The sequence below is a fragment of the Aquarana catesbeiana genome, linkage group LG02 (genome assembly GCF_042186555.1).
Source record: "Aquarana catesbeiana isolate 2022-GZ linkage group LG02, ASM4218655v1, whole genome shotgun sequence".
In the NCBI taxonomy this organism is placed as follows: Eukaryota; Metazoa; Chordata; class Amphibia; order Anura; family Ranidae; genus Aquarana; species Aquarana catesbeiana.
Genome location: NC_133325.1, coordinates 11,256,473 through 11,271,017, shown reverse-complemented (window position 1 = coordinate 11,271,017; position 14,545 = coordinate 11,256,473). Strand labels below are relative to the sequence as shown.

Sequence of the window (14,545 nt, the reverse complement as noted above, 5' to 3'; positions counted from 1 at the left end):
GAAGGCTTATTGATGGAGGTGAGGAGGGAAGGATCATTGATGGAGGTGGGGAGGGAAGGCTCATTGATGGAGGTGGGGGAGGGAAGGCTCATTGATGGAGGTGGGGAGGGAAGGATCATTGATGGAGGTGGGGAGGGAAGGATCATTGATGGAGGTGGGGAGGGAAGGCTTATTGATGGAGGTGGGGAGGGAAGGATCATTGATGGAGGTGGGGAGGGAAGGATCATTGATGGAGGTGGGGGAGGGAAGGCTCATTGATGGAGGTGGGGGGGAGTCTCATTGATGGAGTTGGGGAGGGAAGGATCATTGATGGAGGTGGGGAGGGAAGGATCATTGATGGAGGTGGGGGGAGGGAAGGCTCATTGATGGAGGTGGGGGGAGGGAAGGCTCATTGATGGAGGTGGGGGGAAGGCTCATTGATGGAGGTTGGGGGGAGGATCATTGATGGAGATGGGGAGGGAAGGCTCATTGATGGAGGTGGGGGGAAGGCTCATTGATGGAGGTGGGGGGAGGGTCATTGATGGAGGTGGGGGGAAGGCTCATTGATGGAGGTTTGGGGGGAAGATCATTGATGGAGGTGGGGGGCGGTCATTGATGGAGGTGGTGGGGATCATTGATGGAGGTGGGGGGAGGCTTATTGATGGAGTTGGGGAGGGGAGGCCCATTGATGGAGGTGGGGGGGAGGCTCGTTGATGGAGGTCAGCATGGATTCATGAAGAATCGTTCTTGCCAAACCAATCTACTAACCTTCTATGAGGAGCTGAGTTGCCATCTAGATAAAGGAAGGCCCGTAGACGTGGTGTATCTGGATTCTACAAAAGCATTTGACACAGTTCCCCATAAACGTTTACTGTACAAAAAAAGGTCCGTTGGCATGGACCATAGGGTGAGTACATGGATTGAAAACTGGCTACAAGGGCGAGTTCAGAGGGTGGTGATAAATGGGGAGTACTCAGAATGGTCAGGGGTGGGTAGTGGGGTTCCCCAGGGTTCTGTGCTGGGACCAATCCTATTTAATTTGTTCATAAACGATCTGGAGGATGGGATAAACAGTTCAATCTCTGTATTTGCAGACAATACTAAGCTAAGCAGGGCAATAACTTCTCCGCAGGATGTGGAAACCTTGCAAAAAGATCTGAACAAATGATTGGGGAGGGGCGACTACATGGCAAATGAGGTTCAATGTAGAAAAATGTAAAATAATGCATTTGGGTGGCAAAAATCTGAATGCAATCTATAGACTGGGGGGAGAACCTCTGGGGGGATCTAGGATGGAAAAGGACCTGGGGGTCCTAGTAGATGATAGGCTCAGCAATGGCATGCAATGCCAAGCTGCTGCTAACAAAGCAAACAGAATATTGGCATTAAAAAGGGGATCAACTCCAGAGATAAAACGATAATTCTCCCGCTCTACAAGACTCTGGTCCGGCCGCACCTGGAGTATGCTGTCCAGTTCTGGGCACCAGTCCAGGAAGGATGTACTGGAAATGGAGCGAGTACAAAGAAGGGCAACAAAGATAATAAATAAATTCACTAAAATTAGAAGAAAAGAGGTTTAACCTTAAACTACGTAGAGGGTTCTTTACTGTAAGAGCGGCAAGGATGTGGAATTCCCTTCCACAGGCGGTGATCTCAGCGGGGAGCATCGATAGTTTCAAGAAACTATTAGATAAACACATGAACAACCACAACATACAGGTTGGACTTGATGGAATTGTGACTTTTTTCAACCTCACCTACTATGTAACTATAGAAAGGAAGGCTCATTGATGGAGGTGGAGGGAAGGCTCATTGATGGAGGTGGGGAGTGAAGGATCATTGATGGAGGTGGGGAGGGAAGGGTCATTGATGGAGGTGGGGAGGGAAGGCTCATTGATGGAGGTGGGGAGGGAAGGCTCAGTGATGGAGGTGGGGAGGGAAGGCTCATTGATGGAGGTGGGGGGAAGGCTCATTGATGGAGGTGGGGAGGAGGGAAGGATCATTGATGGAGGTGGGGAGGGAAGGCTCATTGATGGAGGTGGGGAGGGAAGGCTCATTGATAGAGGTGGGGAGGGAAGGATCATTAATGGAGGTGGGGAGGGAAGGCTCATTGATGGAGGTGGGGAGGGAAGGCTCATTGATGGTCATGGGGGAGGGAAGGCTCATTGATGGAGGTGGGGGGAAGGGAAGGATCATTGATGGAGGTGGGGAGGGAAGGCTCATTGATGGAGGTGGGGAGAGAAGGCTCATTGATGGAGGTGGGGAGGGAACTATCATTGATGGAGGTGGGGAGGGAAGGCTCATTGATGGAGGTGGGGAGGGAAGGGTCATTGATGGAGGTGGGGAGGGAAGGCTCGTTGATGGAGGTGGGGAGGGAAGGATTATTGATGGAGGTGGGGAGGGAAGGCTCATTGATGGTGATGGGGGAGGGAAGGCTCATTAATGGGGGTGGGGGGAAGGCTCATTGATGGAGGTGGGGAGGAGGGAGGGATCATTGATGGAGGTGGAGAGGGAAGGCTCATTGATGGAGGTGGGGAGGGAAGGCTCATTGATGGAGGTGGGGAGGGAAGGATCATTGATGGAGGTGGGGAGGGAAGGCTCATATATGGAGGTGGGGAGGGAAGGATCATTGATGGAGGTGGGGAGGGAAGGGTCATTGATGTAGGTGGGGAGGGAAGGCTCATTGATGGAGGTGGGGAGGGAAGGATCATTGATGGAGGTGGGGGGAGGGAAGGCTCATTGATGTAGTTGGGGGGAGGGAAGGCTCATTGATGGAGGTGGGGGGAGGGAAGGCTCATTGATGGAGGTAGGGAGGGGAGGCTCATTGATGGAGGTGGGGAGGGAAGGATCATTGATGGAGGTGGGGAGGGAAGGCTCATTGATAGAGGTGAGGAGGGAAGGCTCATTGATGGAGGTGGGGAGGGAAGGATCATTGATGGAGGTGGGGAGAGAAGGATCATTGATGGAAGTGGGGAGGGAAGGCTCATTGATGGAGGTGGGGGGAGGGAAGGATCATTGATGGAGGGGAGGGAAGGCTCATTGATGGAAGTGAGAAGGGAAGGATCATTGATGGAGGTGGGGAGGGAAGGATCATTGATGGAGGTGGGGAGGGAAGGCTCATTGATGGAGGTGAGTAGGGAAGGATCATTGTTGGAGATGGGGAGGGAAGGTTCATTGATGGAGGTGGGGAGGGAAGGATCATTGATGGAGGTGGGGAGGGAAGGATCATTGATGGAGTTGGGAAGGGAAGGCTCATTAATGGAGGTGGGGAGAGGGAAGGCTCATTGATGGAGGTGGAGGGAGGGAAGGCTCATTGATGGAGGTGGGGAGGGAAGGCTCATTGATGGAGGTTAAGGGGGAGGATCATTGATGGAGGTGGGGAGGGAAGGCTCATTGATGGAGGTGGGGGGGTCATTGATGGAGGTGGGGGGAATGCTCATTGATGGAGGTGAGGAGGGAAGGATCAGTGATGGAGGTGGGGAGGGAAGGCTCATTGATGGAGGTGAGGAGGGAAGGATCATTGATGGAGGTGGGGGGAGGGAAGGCTCATTGATGGAGGTGGGGAGGGAAGGATCATTGATGGAGGTGGGGAGGGAAGAATCATTGATGGAGGTGGGGAGGAAAAGATCATTGATGGAGGTGGGGAGGGAAGGATCATTGATGGAGGTGGGAAGGAAAGGCTCATTGATGGAGGTGAGGAGGGAAGGATCATTGATGGAGGTGGGGAAGGAAGGCTCATCGATGGAGGTGAGGAGGGAAGGATCATTGATGGAGGTGGGGAGGGAAGGATCATTGATGGAGGTGGGGAGGGAAGGATCATTGATGGAGGTGGGGAGGGAAGGATCATTGATGGAGGTGGGGAGGGAAGGATCATTGATGGAGGTGGGGAGGGAAGGATCATTGTTGGAGGTGGGGATGGAAGGATCATTGATATAGGTGGGGAGGGAAGGCTCATTGATATAGGTGGGGAGGGAAGGCTCATTGATGGAGTTGGGGAGGAAAGGCTCATTAATGGAGGTGGGGAGAGGGAAGGCTAATTGATGGAGGTGGGGGGAGGGAAGGTTCATTGATGGAGGTGGGGAGGGAAGGTTAATTGATGGAGGTGGGGGGAGGCTCATTGATGGAGGTGGGGAGGGAAGGCTCATTGATGGATGTGGGGAGGGAAGGCTCATTGATGGAGGTAGGGAGGGGAATCATTGATGGAGGTGGAGAGGGAAGGCTCATTGAAGGATGTGGGGAGGGAAGGCTCATTGATGGAGGTTAAGGGGGAGGATCATTGATGGAGGTGGGGAGGGAAGGCTCATTGATGGAGGTGGGGGGGAGGCTCATTGATGGAGGTGGGGGGAGGGAAGGCTCATTGATGGAGGTAGGGAGGGGAATCATTGATGGAGGTGGAGAGGGAAGGCTCATTGATGGAGGTGGGGAGGGAAGGCTCATTGATGGAGGTTAAGGGGGAGGATCATTGATGGAGGTGGGCAGGGAAGGCTCATTGATGGAGGTGGGGGGGAGGGTCATTGATGGAGGTGGGGGGAAGGCTTATTGATGGAGGTGGGGAGGGAAGGATCATCGATGGAGGTGTGGAGGGAAGGATCATTGATGGAGGTGGGGAGGGAATGATCATTGATGGAGGTGGGGAGGGAAGGATCATTAATGGAGGTGGGGAGGGAAGGATCATTGATGGAGGTGGGGAGGGAAGGCTCATTGATGGAGGTGAGGAGGGAAGGATCATTGATGGAGGTGGGGAGGGAAGGCTCATTGATGGAGGTGAGGAGGGAAGGATCATTGATGGAGGTGGGGAGGGAAGGCTCATTGATGGAGGTGAGGAGGGAAGAATCATTGATGGAGGTGGGGAGGGAAGGATCATTGATGGAGGTGGGGAGGGAAGGGTCATTGATGGAGGTGGGGAGGGAAGGCTCATTGATGGAGGTGAGGAGGGAAGGATCATTGATGGAGATGGGGAGGGAAGGCTCATTGATGGAGGTGAGGAGGGAAGAATCATTGATGGAGGTGGGGAGGGAAGGATCATTGATGGAGGTGGGGAGGGAAGGATCATTGATGGAGGTGGGGAGGGAAAGCTCATTGATGGAGGTGGGGAGGGAAGGATCATTGATGGAGGTGGGGAGGGAAGGCTTATTGATGGAGGTGAGGAGGGAAGGATCATTGATGGAGGTGGGGAGGGAAGGCTCATTGATGGAGGTGGGGGAGGGAAGGCTCATTGATGGAGGTGGGGAGGGAAGGATCATTGATGGAGGTGGGGGGAGGCTCATTGATGGAGGTGGGGAGGGAAGGCTCATTGATGGATGTGGGGAGGGAAGGCTCATTGATGGAGGTAAGGAGGGGAATCATTGATGGAGGTGGAGAGGGAAGGCTCATTGATGGAGGTGGGGAGGGAAGGCTCATTGATGGAGGTTAAGGGGGAGGATCATTGATGGAGGTGGGGAGGGAAGGCTCATTGATGGAGGTGGGGGGGAGGCTCATTGATGGAGGTGGGGGGAGGGAAGGCTCATTGATGGAGGTAGGGAGGGGAATCATTGATGGAGGTGGAGAGGGAAGGCTCATTGATGGAGGTGGGGAGGGAAGGCTCATTGATGGAGGTTAAGGGGGAGGATCATTGATGGAGGTGGGCAGCGAAGGCTCATTGATGGAGGTGGGGGGGATTGTCATTGATGGAGGTGGGGGGAAGGCTTATTGATGGAGGTGGGGAGGGAAGGATCATCGATGGAGGTGGGGAGGGAAGGCTCATTGATGGAGGTGGGGAGGGAGGCTCATTGATGGAGGTGGGGAGGGAATGATCATTGACGGAGGTGGGGAGGGAAGGATCATTAATGGAGGTGGGGAGGGAAGGATCATTGATGGAGGTGGGGAGGGAAGGCTCATTGATGGAGGTGAGGAGGGAAGGATCATTGATGGAGGTGGGGAGGGAAGGCTCATTGATGGAGGTGAGGAGGGAAGGATCATTGATGGAGGTGGGGGGAGGGAAGGCTCATTGATGGAGGTGGGGAGGGAAGGATCATTGATGGAGGTGGGGAGTGAAGGATCATTGATGGAGGTGGGGAGGGAAGGGTCATTGATGGAGGTGGGGAGGGAAGGCTCATTGATGGAGGTGAGGAGGGAAGGATCATTGATGGAGGTGGGGAGGGAAGGTTCATTGATGGAGGTGAGGAGGGAAGAATCATTGATGGAGGTGGGGAGGGAAGGATCATTGATGGAGGTGGGGAGGGAAGGATCATTGATGGAGGTGGGGAGGGAAAGCTCATTGATGGAGGTGGGGAGGGAAGGATCATTGATGGAGGTGGGGAGGGAAGGCTTATTGATGGAGGTGAGGAGGGAAGGATCATTGATGGAGGTGGGGAGGGAAGGCTCATTGATGGAGGTGGGGGAGGGAAGGCTCATTGATGGAGGTGGGGAGGGAAGGATCATTGATGGAGGTGGGGAGGGAAGGATCATTGATGTAGGTGGGGAGGGAAGGCTTATTGATGGAGGTGGGGAGGGAAGGATCATTGATGGAGGTGGGGAGGGAAGGATCATTGATGGAGGTGGGGGAGGGAAGGCTCATTGATGGAGGTGGGGGGGAGTCTCATTGATGGAGTTGGGGAGGGAAGGAACATTGATGGAGGTGGGGAGGGAAGGATCATTGATGGAGGTGGGGGGAGGGAAGGCTCATTGATGGAGGTGGGGAGGGAAGGATCATTGATGGAGGTGGGGGGAGGCTCATTGATGGAGGTGGGGAGGGAAGGCTCATTGATGGATGTGGGGAGGGAAGGCTCATTGATGGAGGTAGGGAGGGGAATCATTGATGGAGGTGGAGAGGGAAGGCTCATTGATGGAGGTGGGGAGGGAAGGCTCATTGATGGAGGTTAAGGGGGAGGATCATTGATGGAGGTGGGGAGGGAAGGCTCATTGATGGAGGTGGGGGGGAGGCTCATTGATGGAGGTGGGGGGAGGGAAGGCTCATTGATGGAGGTAGGGAGGGGAATCATTGATGGAGGTGGAGAGGGAAGGCTCATTGATGGAGGTGGGGAGGGAAGGCTCATTGATGGAGGTTAAGGGGGAGGATCATTGATGGAGGTGGGCAGGGAAGGCTCATTGATGGAGGTGGGGGGGAGGGTCATTGATGGAGGTGGGGGGAAGGCTTATTGATGGAGGTGGGGAGGGAAGGATCATCGATGGAGGTGGGGAGGGAAGGCTCATTGATGGAGGTGGGGAGGGAGGCTCATTGATGGAGGTGGGGAGGGAATGATCATTGACGGAGGTGGGGAGGGAAGGATCATTAATGGAGGTGGGGAGGGAAGGATCATTGATGGAGGTGGGGAGGGAAGGCTCATTGATGGAGGTGAGGAGGGAAGGATCATTGATGGAGGTGGGGAGGGAAGGCTCATTGATGGAGGTGAGGAGGGAAGGATCATTGATGGAGGTGGGGGGAGGGAAGGCTCATTGATGGAGGTGGGGAGGGAAGGATCATTGATGGAGGTGGGGAGTGAAGGATCATTGATGGAGGTGGGGAGGGAAGGGTCATTGATGGAGGTGGGGAGGGAAGGCTCATTGATGGAGGTAAGGAGGGAAGGATCATTGATGGAGGTGAGGAGGGAAGGATCATTGATGGAGGTGGGGAGGGAAGGTTCATTGATGGAGGTGAGGAGGGAAGAATCATTGATGGAGGTGGGGAGGGAAGGATCATTGATGGAGGTGGGGAGGGAAGGATCATTGATGGAGGTGGGGAGGGAAAGCTCATTGATGGAGGTGGGGAGGGAAGGATCATTGATGGAGGTGGGGAGGGAAGGCTTATTGATGGAGGTGAGGAGGGAAGGATCATTGATGGAGGTGGGGAGGGAAGGCTCATTGATGGAGGTGGGGGAGGGAAGGCTCATTGATGGAGGTGGGGAGGGAAGGATCATTGATGGAGGTGGGGAGGGAAGGATCATTGATGGAGGTGGGGAGGGAAGGCTTATTGATGGAGGTGGGGAGGGAAGGATCATTGATGGAGGTGGGGAGGGAAGGATCATTGATGGAGGTGGGGGAGGGAAGGCTCATTGATGGAGGTGGGGGGGAGTCTCATTGATGGAGTTGGGGAGGGAAGGATCATTGATGGAGGTGGGGATGGAAGGATCATTGATGGAGGTGGGGGGAGGGAAGGCTCATTGATGGAGGTGGGGGGAGGGAAGGCACATTGATGGACGTGGGGGGAAGGCTCATTGATGGAGGTTGGGGGGAGGATCATTGATGGAGATGGGGAGGGAAGGCTCATTGATGGAGGTGGGGGGAAGGCTCATTGATGGAGGTGGGGGGAGGGTCATTGATGGAGGTGGGGGGAAGGCTCATTGATGGAGGTTTGGGGGGAGGATCATTGATGGAGGTGGGGGGCGGTCATTGATGGAGGTGGTGGGGATCATTGATGGAGGTGGGGGAAGGCTTATTGATGGAGGTGGGGAGGGGAGGCCCATTGATGGAGGTCAGCATGGATTCATGAAGAATCGTTCTTGCCAAACCAATCTATTAACCTTCTATGAGGAGGTGAGTTGCCATCTAGATAAAGGAAGGCCCGTAGACGTGGTGTATCTGGATTCTACAAAAGCATTTGACACAGTTCCCCATAAACGTTTACTGTACAAAAAAAGGTCCGTTGGCATGGACCATAGGGTGAGTACATGGATTGAAAACTGGCTACAAGGGCGAGTTCAGAGGGTGGTGATAAATGGGGAGTACTCAGAATGGTCAGGGGTGGGTAGTGGGGTCCCCCAGGGTTCTGTGCTGGGACCAATCCTATTTAATTTGTTCATAAACGATCTGGAGGATGGGATAATCAGTTCAATCTCTGTATTTGCAGACAATACTAAGCTAAGCAGGGCAATAACTTCTCCGCAGGATGTGGAAACCTTGCAAAAAGATCTGAACAAATGAATGGGGGAGGGGCGACTACATGGCAAATGAGGTTCAATGTAGAAAAATGTAAAATAATGCATTTGGGTGGCAAAAATCTGAATGCAATCTATAGACTGGGGGGAGAACCTCTGGGGGGATCTAGGATGGAAAAGGACCTGGGGGTCCTAGTAGATGATAGGCTCAGCAATGGCATGCAATGCCAAGCTGCTGCTAACAAAGCAAACAGAATATTGGCATTAAAAAGGGGATCAACTCCAGAGATAAAACGATAATTCTCCCGCTCTACAAGACTCTGGTCCGGCCGCACCTGGAGTATGCTGTCCAGTTCTGGGCACCAGTCCTCAGGAAGGATGTACTGGAAATGGAGCGAGTACAAAGAAGGGCAACAAAGATAATAAATAAATTCACTAAAATTAGAAGAAAAGAGGTTTAACCTTAAACTACGTAGAGGGTTCTTTACTGTAAGAGCGGCAAGGATGTGGAATTCCCTTCCACAGGCGGTGGTCTCAGCGGGGAGCATCGATAGTTTCAAGAAACTATTAGATAAACACCTGAACAACCACAACATACAGGTTGGACTTGATGGAATTGTGACTTTTTTCAACCTCACCTACTATGTAACTATAGAAAGGAAGGCTCATTGATGGAGGTGGAGGGAAGGCTCATTGATGGAGGTGGGGAGGGAAGGATCATTGATGGAGGTGGGGAGGGAAGGATCATTGATGGAGGTGGGGAGGGAAGGCTCATTGATGGAGGTGGAGGGAAGGATCATTGATGGAGGTGGGGAGGGAAGGATCATTGATGGAGGTGGGGAGGGAAGGATCATTGATGGAGGTGGGGAGGGAAGGATCATTGATGGAGGTGGGGAGGGAAGGATCATTGTTGGAGGTGGGGAGGGAAGGCTCATTGATGGAGGTGGGGAGGGAAGGATCATTGTTGGAGGTGGGGAGGGAAGGATCATTGATATAGGTGGGGAGGGAAGGCTCATTGATATAGGTGGGGAGGGAAGGCTCATTGATGGAGTTGGGGAGGGAAGGCTCATTGATGGAGGTTGGGGGGGAGGCTCATTGATGGAGGTGGGGAGGGAAGGCTCATTGATGGAGGTGAGGAGGGAAGGATCATTGATGGAGGTGGGGAGGGAAGGCTCATTGATGGAGGTGAGGAGGGAAGGATCATTGATGGAGGTGGGGGGAGGGAAGGCTCATTGATGGAGGTGGGGAGGGAATGATCATTGATGGAGGTGGGGAGTGAAGGATCATTGATGGAGGTGGGGAGGGAAGGCTGATTGATGGAGGTGGGGAGGGAGGGATCATTGATGGAGGGGAGGGAAGGATCATTGATGGAGGTGGGGAGGGAAGGCTCATTGATGGAGGTGGGGAGGGAAGGATCATTGATGGAGGTGGGGAGGGAAGGCTCATTGATGGAGGTGGGGAGGAAAGGCTCATTGATGGAGGTGGGGAGGAAAGGCACATTGATGGAGATGGAGGAGGGAAGGCTCATTGATGACCTAACCGTGAAATATGGAGATCTGACCGTTCACATTTTGCACTTAATAAAAAAATTGGCATTTGCAAAAACAATTTTAAAAAAAGAGAAGATTGCTGGTGAAGAACTATTACACAGGAATGTTAATCTTCTAAATTGGGGAAAAGTCTGAGGGATCCTTTGATGGGGTACAGATCATTGTACAGACAGGTGAGGGATATCAGGGTCTACTGTGATCAGGTGGAGAGGGATGGGGGTCTCCTGTGATCAGGTGGAGAGGGAGGGGGGTCTCCTGTAAACAGGTGGAGAGGGATGGGGGTCCCCTATGATCAGGTAGAGGAATATGAGGGTCTCCTGTGATCAGGTGGAGGGGTATGGGGGTGTCCTATGATCAGGTGGAGGGGTATGGGGGTCTCCTGTGATCAGGTGGAGAGGGATGGGGGTCTCCTATGATCAGGAGGAGGGGTATGGGGGTCTCCTGTGATCAGGAGGAGGGGTATGGGTGTCTCCTATGATCAGGTGGAGGAGTATGAGGGTCTCCTATGATCAGGTGATGGAGTATGAGGGTCTTCTGTGATCAGGTGGAGAGGGATGGGGGTCTCCTGTGATCAGGTGGAGAGGGATGGGGGTCTCCTATGATCAGGAGGAGGGGTATGGGGGTCTCCTATAATCAGGAGGAGGGGTATGGGGGTCTCCTGTGATCAGGTGGAGGGGTATGGGGGTCTCCTATGATCAGGAGGAGGGGGATGGGGGTCTCCTATGATCAGGAGAATGGGTATGGGGGTCTCCTGTGATCAGGAGGAGGGGTATGGGGGTCTCCTGTGATTAGGTGGAGGGGTGTGGGGGTCTCCTGTGATCAGGTGGAGGGGTATGGGGGTCTCCTATGATCAGGTGGAGGGGTATGGGGGTCTCCTGTGATCAGGTGGAGGGGTGTGGGGGTCTCCTGTGATCAGGTGGAGGGGTATGGGGGTCTCCTATGATCAGGTGGAGAGGGATGGGGGTCTCCTGTGATCAGGTGGAGGGGTGTGGGGGTCTCCTATGATCAGGTGGATGGGTATGGGGGTCTCCTGTGATGAGGTGGAGGGGTATGGGGGTCTCCTGTGATCAGGTGGAGAGGGATGGGGGTCTCCTATGATCAGGTGGAGGGGTATGAGGGTCTCCTGTGATCAGGAGGAGGGGTATGGGGGTCTCCTATGATCAGGTGGATGGGTATGGGGGTCTCCTATGATCAGGTGGATGGGTATGAGGGTCTCCTGTGATCAGGTGGAGGGGTGTGAGGGTCTCCTGTGATCAGGTGGAGGGGTATGGGGGTCTCCTGTGATCAGGTGGAGGGGTATGGGGGTCTCCTATGATCAGGTGGAGGGGTGTGAGGGTCTCCTGTGATCAGGTGGAGGGGTATGGGGGTCTCCTGTGATCAGGTGGAGGGGTATGGGGGTCTCCTGTGATCAGGTGGAGGGGTATGGGGGTCTCCAGAGGCTCTGCACTTACCTGGAAGGATGGATATCCAGCAGCAGAGAATAGCCAGCAGTCTCATGGTGATCTGGTTTAGGTCAGGGAGTTGAGATGTTGGGGTGATCAGTTGGTTTCATGTCCTGGGGGAGCACACATGGGGTCCTCAGTACAAGGTGGTCTCAGTATGAGGGTCCTGACAAGCTGTATGAGTGATATAAGAGGGCAGCATGTCTGCAGAGCTGTACTGTCATTCCATCCTCCTCTTCTGACTGTTCTGTCTTCTCATCTCCTCTTCTCCTTCCTCCTCCCCCCCACCAATCCCTCCAATCCTCCTACACCATCACCTGACACCTGCCGGCTCCTCCGTCATCCCATCCTCCACTTTAATTACCACCATCCCTTCCCGACACCGGAGGATTCCCACCCCGCTTCCCCGGAATTCTCCATTACACCGGAGGATTCCCACCCCGCTTCCCCGGAATTCCCCATTACACCGGAGGATTCCCACCCCGCTTCCCCAGAATTCCCCATTACACCGGAGGATTCCCACCCCGCTTCCCAGGAATTCCCCATTACACCGGAGGATTCCCACCCCGCTTCCCGGGAATTCCCCATTACACCGGAGGATTCCCACCCCGCTTCCCCAGAATTCCCCATTACACCGGAGGATTCCCACCCCGCTTCCCCGGAATTCCCCATTACACCGGAGGACTCCCACCCCGCTTCCCCAGAATTCCCCATTACACCGGAGGATTCCCACCCCGCTTCCCCGGAATTCCCCATTACACCGGAGGATTCCCACCCCGCTTCCCCAGAATTCCCCATTACACCGGAGGATTCCCACCCCGCTTCCTCGGAATTCCCCATTACACCGGAGGATTCCCACCCCGCTTCCCGGGAATTCCCCATTACACCGGAGGATTCCCACCCCGCTTCCCCGGAATTCCCCATTACACCGGAGGATTCCCACCCCGCTTCCCGGGAATTCCCCATTACACCGGAGGATTCCCACCCCGCTTCCCCAGAATTCCCTATTACACCGGAGGATTCCCACCCCGCTTCCCGGGAATTCCCCATTACACCGGAGGATTCCCACCCCGCTTCCCCAGAATTCCCCATTACACCGGAGGATTCCCACCCCGCTTCCCGGGAATTCCCCATTACACCGGAGGATTCCCACCCCGCTTCCCGGGAATTCCCCATTACACCGGAGGATTCCCACCCCGCTTCCCCAGAATTCCCCATTACACCGGAGGATTCCCACCCCGCTTCCCGGGAATTCCCCATTACACCGGAGGATTCCCACCCCGCTTCCCGGGAATTCCCCATTACACCGGAGGATTCCCACCCCGCTTCCCCAGAATTCCCCATTACACCGGAGGATTCCCACCCCGCTTCCCCGGAATTCCCCATTACACCGGAGGATTCCCACCCCGCTTCCCGGGAATTCCCCATTACACCGGAGGATTCCCACCCCGCTTCCCCGGAATTCCCCATTACACCGGAGGATTCCCACCCCGCTTCCCGGGAATTCCCCATTACACCGGAGGATTCCCACCCCGCTTCCCCAGAATTCCCTATTACACCGGAGGATTCCCACCCCGCTTCCCCGGAATTCCCCATTACACCGGAGGATTCCCACCCCGCTTCCCGGGAATTCCCCATTACACCGGAGGATTCCCACCCCGCTTCCCCAGAATTCCCCATTACACCGGAGGACTCCCACCCCGCTTCCCCGGAATTTCCCATTACACCGGAGGATTCCCACCCCGCTTCCCCAGAATTCCCTATTACACCGGAGGATTCCCACCCCGCTTCCCCGGAATTCCCCATTACACCGGAGGATTCCCACCCCGCTTCCCCAGAATTCCCCATTACACCGGAGGATTCCCACCCCGCTTCCCGGGAATTCCCCATTACACCGGAGGACACCCACCCCGCTTCCCGGGAATTCCCCATTACACCGGAGGATTCCCACCCCGCTTCCCCAGAATTCCCCATTACACCGGAGGATTCCCACCCCGCTTCCTCGGAATTCCCCATTACACCGGAGGACTCCCACCCCGCTTCCCCGGAATTCCCCATTACACCGGAGGATTCCCACCCCGCTTCCCCGGAATTCCCCATTACACCGGAGGACTCCCACCCCGCTTCCCCAGAATTCCCCTGCAGAATTCTCACACCATTCCTTATCTCATAACCCCCCAATCTCCCGCACTATTCCCTGACACCTCACCCCTCAGTCTCCCGCACTATTGTTAGCATCTATATAATGTAAATATGGTTTCCTCCATAGACACTGATCATTACAAGTTATACATAATGAGGAATTTATTTACATGAAACTTCTTTTCACATTTAATAAAAATACGTTTGAAAAGTGGAGGATTCCTTTCAGGAGTGAAGACAAAGTGTTGTAGCTCCACCTGGTGTTCACCTCGGCACATCTCACTCCACAATCCCCGCTGGGGAAAGTCCCACCGGAGAGAGCAGGAAGGACCAGCCGCCCCCCCCCCCCTTCCTTCTATACACCCCCCAAAAATCAGCCCCCATATTCCCTGCATGGTGACCTGAGACATGGGTAATGGCCAATATCCTTCATACAACACTGCGGTATAGGTCAGAGCTATTTAAAGCCTAGGATCTCCTTTACAGAAAAAATAATGACGTTATTTTTGCAGGAAAAAAATGTGCATTTATTATTCTTTCCTGCAGGAGCCTGAAAAGCATTGCACCCGATCAGTGGGTC

The 14,545-nt window shown here is 54.5% G+C and overlaps 1 protein-coding gene across 2 annotated transcripts in view; it reads right to left on the bottom strand.

Annotated features, from left to right (window-relative positions):
• LOC141126633 (neuronal acetylcholine receptor subunit alpha-10-like) overlaps positions 1–12,106 on the bottom strand; it is a 103,784-nt gene extending 91,678 nt beyond the window's left edge. For both annotated transcript variants that reach the window (XM_073612554.1, XM_073612555.1), the window contains exon 1: positions 11,833–12,106. In XM_073612554.1, the coding sequence (XP_073468655.1) occupies positions 11,833–11,878 (46 nt within the window). In that variant the 5' untranslated portion in view covers positions 11,879–12,106. The remainder of the gene's footprint in view (positions 1–11,832) is intronic.
• Between the last annotated feature and the right edge of the window lie 2,439 nt (positions 12,107–14,545).